This window comes from Quercus robur, chromosome 8 (assembly GCF_932294415.1).
Source record: "Quercus robur chromosome 8, dhQueRobu3.1, whole genome shotgun sequence".
In the NCBI taxonomy this organism is placed as follows: Eukaryota; Viridiplantae; Streptophyta; class Magnoliopsida; order Fagales; family Fagaceae; genus Quercus; species Quercus robur.
In genome coordinates this window covers 6809235-6812687 of record NC_065541.1, presented here as the reverse complement: position 1 = coordinate 6812687, position 3453 = coordinate 6809235, and the positions used below count along the sequence as shown (strand labels likewise).

Genomic DNA, 3453 nt, shown 5'->3' with positions numbered 1-3453 from the left:
CCGGTAAACCTCCACTCATTGTCAGAACCTTTATCAATACAAGTATCAATGTAATAGTTGGATGAATCCATCACCATTAAGTTCACTAACGACCTCCAAAAAAGTGCTAATCCACCAACCCTTGGTGCAACCCACTTGTGTTCAAAGTCTAAGTTTGCTTGAATCATGTCTAGCCTTGCTTCATCTGCCAATGTTTCAGCAATGAACACGACAGAGGGATCTTTAGCCCGGATTATCTCGCCAAGCTCTTTCCTTGTACGTAGGTTCCCAAGCCTATGACAGTTCCACACTAAGCAATTCATGGCGACTGGCGGGGCTATCTATCAGCCTCCTCCAATTCAATACAGTTATCTGCCTCACTCCTTGAAACTTGGCAACGTTTGTTGGGTAACTTGGAATGTTCATCGCTGGTTGGGACGGGTCGTTTCCCATAGTTCAGAGTACCCTTGGATGCATCCTCAGATGGTGTTGTAGCTACACAGAAAACTCTAGTCCATTATGGCTTGGATGCAGCCGTAGGAGACCTAGCACTTTGGATGTCACGTGCTACATTGAGTGCCTTTTGGGGATTAAGTCCGGATTTACCTCCTGATTAAATTCCTGAGTAAATGCTCCGAGATATTTCCTTTTGGGGCTGTGATTGTAGTAACAATTTCAACGAATGTATTTGGACATAATACTGGAAAAGGGAGACCTGTAGAGTTACCGTTTTGGGTGGGAGTCTTAATGGGATCAAAATCATTTAATGCTATACCAATCTCTTTAAGGTGCAAATCTGTGTTATGCATATTTATTGGAGGCGCATAATTGCTCTCAACAGAATGGGGACAGGTGGGATTTACTTCCGTTGGACAATTAGTGCATGTAATGGATTGCATTAAATTTTGAGATTTCCCCATCGTTGCTAGTTTGTTCTGTTTCTGCATGTCTTCTCCAGGCTCTCGATTGCTCAACGGTGGTGATGATGGTGCTTCCGCCTGGGTTTTGTTTGTATTCTTCCCCTCCCCGTCATCCTTATTCCCATTTGAACCCTTATTCATCGAGGATGGAGCATGGCTCGGCCTGGACTTGTAAAAACCCGGAACTGTAAGTACCTATTTACGTGAATATGAGAAGGGGGCTGCCCTGAGACTTGGACCGAATTGCCTCTGCTCTTGAGAGAGTGAACCTTCACTATTTAGCCAAATCTCGCAATCCTTGTCATCATGGTCAAACCAACCACACCAATAGCAAATATTCGGTAATCTTTCATATTTGAAACTAATCCAAACTTGTTTCTCTCGCCCTAATGACACCAATCGCCCATGGCATAGAGGGCCATTGACATCCATTGAAATACGAACCCGGATAAAATTCCCTCCTTCTGCTTCATTCGGATTGACAGTAAGTATAATCTTCCGAAGAACCTCACAAATCTTATCTGATGCCTTCACATTCATGAACTTAATAGGAAGACCATGAACTTGCGCCCAAAAAGTAGTCTTGTCCAGTGTAAGTTCATCAATGGAAGAGCTAGGATCATACCTTTCCATTACTATCAGATGCTTGTCAAATGTCCATGGTTCACTTTGGATCACTTTATCAGCCTCTGATTTGTTATCAAAAACGAATAGTATCTTATGATCACCTAGATTACGCACCTTGAACCCGTTTCGAGATCGCCAAAGGGGAGTAAAAGTTTTTGCGATAGCATCAATGTTCAGCGATCTCTTTGTCAGGAATTTTGCGGCAATGATGAACTCCGGGGAGCTCAGTTCCTCATCTAGGGAGCAACCTGGACCTTCTTTTTTTGATAAAGTAAGACGATTCTAATTAGTGGTCAAATCCTCCATGTTGATGAGATACACAAAGGATGAATAGAGAACCTATACTGTTTCCAGTAACCCTCGAAAAAAAAAAAAAAAAAAACCTTAGAATAACAGTGTTATTCCAAGGAGTACTATCACACCTTCCTAAGGAAGAGACTTCTATTCTACTATATAAGAGAAGCTAGAGAGAGAGCTTTCCTACACAAAGAAACCTGTATGTAATCATAAAAATGACTCTTTTCCCCCAATAAGTTGAGAGAGTCTATGTTTATTGATTGATTAGAAGGGTTATTGTAAGAATACCTAAGTAGCGAAACCAAATGATAATTTTATTACTATTATTATTATTATTATAGATGTAAATATAAGTTTATTATATTTCCTAATTTCTTTCATTATTATATATTTAATAAGCCATGCTTAATATCATTAGTAATTTAGTACCACTACAATTGAACATTTATGTGCGTAAGCATGATACAAGCTAATTTAAATAATACATATAAATAATCTTATAAATTATCACCTAATTGATTAGAAATGATTCATCCAAAGCAATTTAGAAGAAAACTTTGTCCATACTTTAATGTTTCCAGCAAGAAACAAATATTAGGCTCAAGCTATGATTTGCTTCACAAATTCTTAATCTCTCTCTCTCTCTTCATTGTAGCAAAGCTATGGATTATTATATTTTTTAATTTTTCAAAATATTTTAAATTTAGTAATATGTTTTTTTTTAATTAGCAAAAATAAAATAAAATAAGATGTGTGTGTGTGTGTGTGTGTGTGTGTTTTTTTTTTTTTTTAATTCCTTTTGAAGTCATTAATTGAGACAAAGTAGTGAATGAGATGCTTGATTTCAAGTCCAACTCAAAGGAATACCATGCTTGCAAGGATAGCTTCTTCACATAAGAAGCAAAGTCCTCACTTCTTAGCAATGCATAGGGATGAAAAAAATTTCCCGTAATACCCCACTTTGTCTCCCACGAATTTTTTCCGCCCTATAATGGTGGAAGAATGAAGAGGTATATGTTTAAATTATTTATATATTATACTTTAATCACCTATAATTTGGGCCGATTTTATGCTGTTTACATGTAGTTCGAAAAGTGTCACTTTACCCACATGAATTTAGCTTTATTGTACAACTTATGGTTTTTTTTTTTTTTAAATTGAAGATAAAACATAAAACAAAACAGATCTAAGAGCCTATCAAGATAAACTTTGTCTTACTATTTAGAAATCAAAGATCCTAACCCCAAATTCGTTTGATGGAAGGACATATTCCATGATGTAAGGGATGAGAGGAAGAGACCAGCTTTTTTCTTTTCTTTTTTTATTTTAATAGATATAATAGAATTAAAATTCATGATACTTGCTTCATGAAAATTATTTTTTATAATGATACTAATGGATTTATTTTTAATGTAGGCATAATATAAATCAAGATCTCTTATTCCATAACAAAAAGTTCTACCAATTGAGCATCGAAACTAATTAGAACACACTAGAGATAAGCTTACAAGTATATAGATTAGGAATTCACTTCTTTAGAGTACTTCAAATTCAAACCAATTAACATGTTCTAGCATTCTCCTCTTGGTAGGAGTCTCTCCCTCTCGTTTTCAAAACGAGCCTATCTCCC

At 36.4% G+C, this 3453-nt stretch overlaps 1 protein-coding gene across 1 annotated transcript; it reads right to left on the bottom strand.

Annotated features, from left to right (window-relative positions):
* Window positions 1–1094: 1094 nt before the first annotated feature.
* LOC126695760 (uncharacterized) lies at window positions 1095–1532 on the bottom strand. The gene has a single exon (XM_050392578.1). The coding sequence runs from the start codon at window positions 1530–1532 to the stop codon at window positions 1095–1097; it is 438 nt and encodes a 145-aa protein (XP_050248535.1).
* Window positions 1533–3453: the final 1921 nt, after the last annotated feature.

Coding starts and splice junctions, on each gene's coding strand:
- LOC126695760 (XM_050392578.1), bottom strand. CDS start 1,532: ATGGAAAGGTATGATCCTAGCTCTTCCATTGATGAACTTACACTGGAC.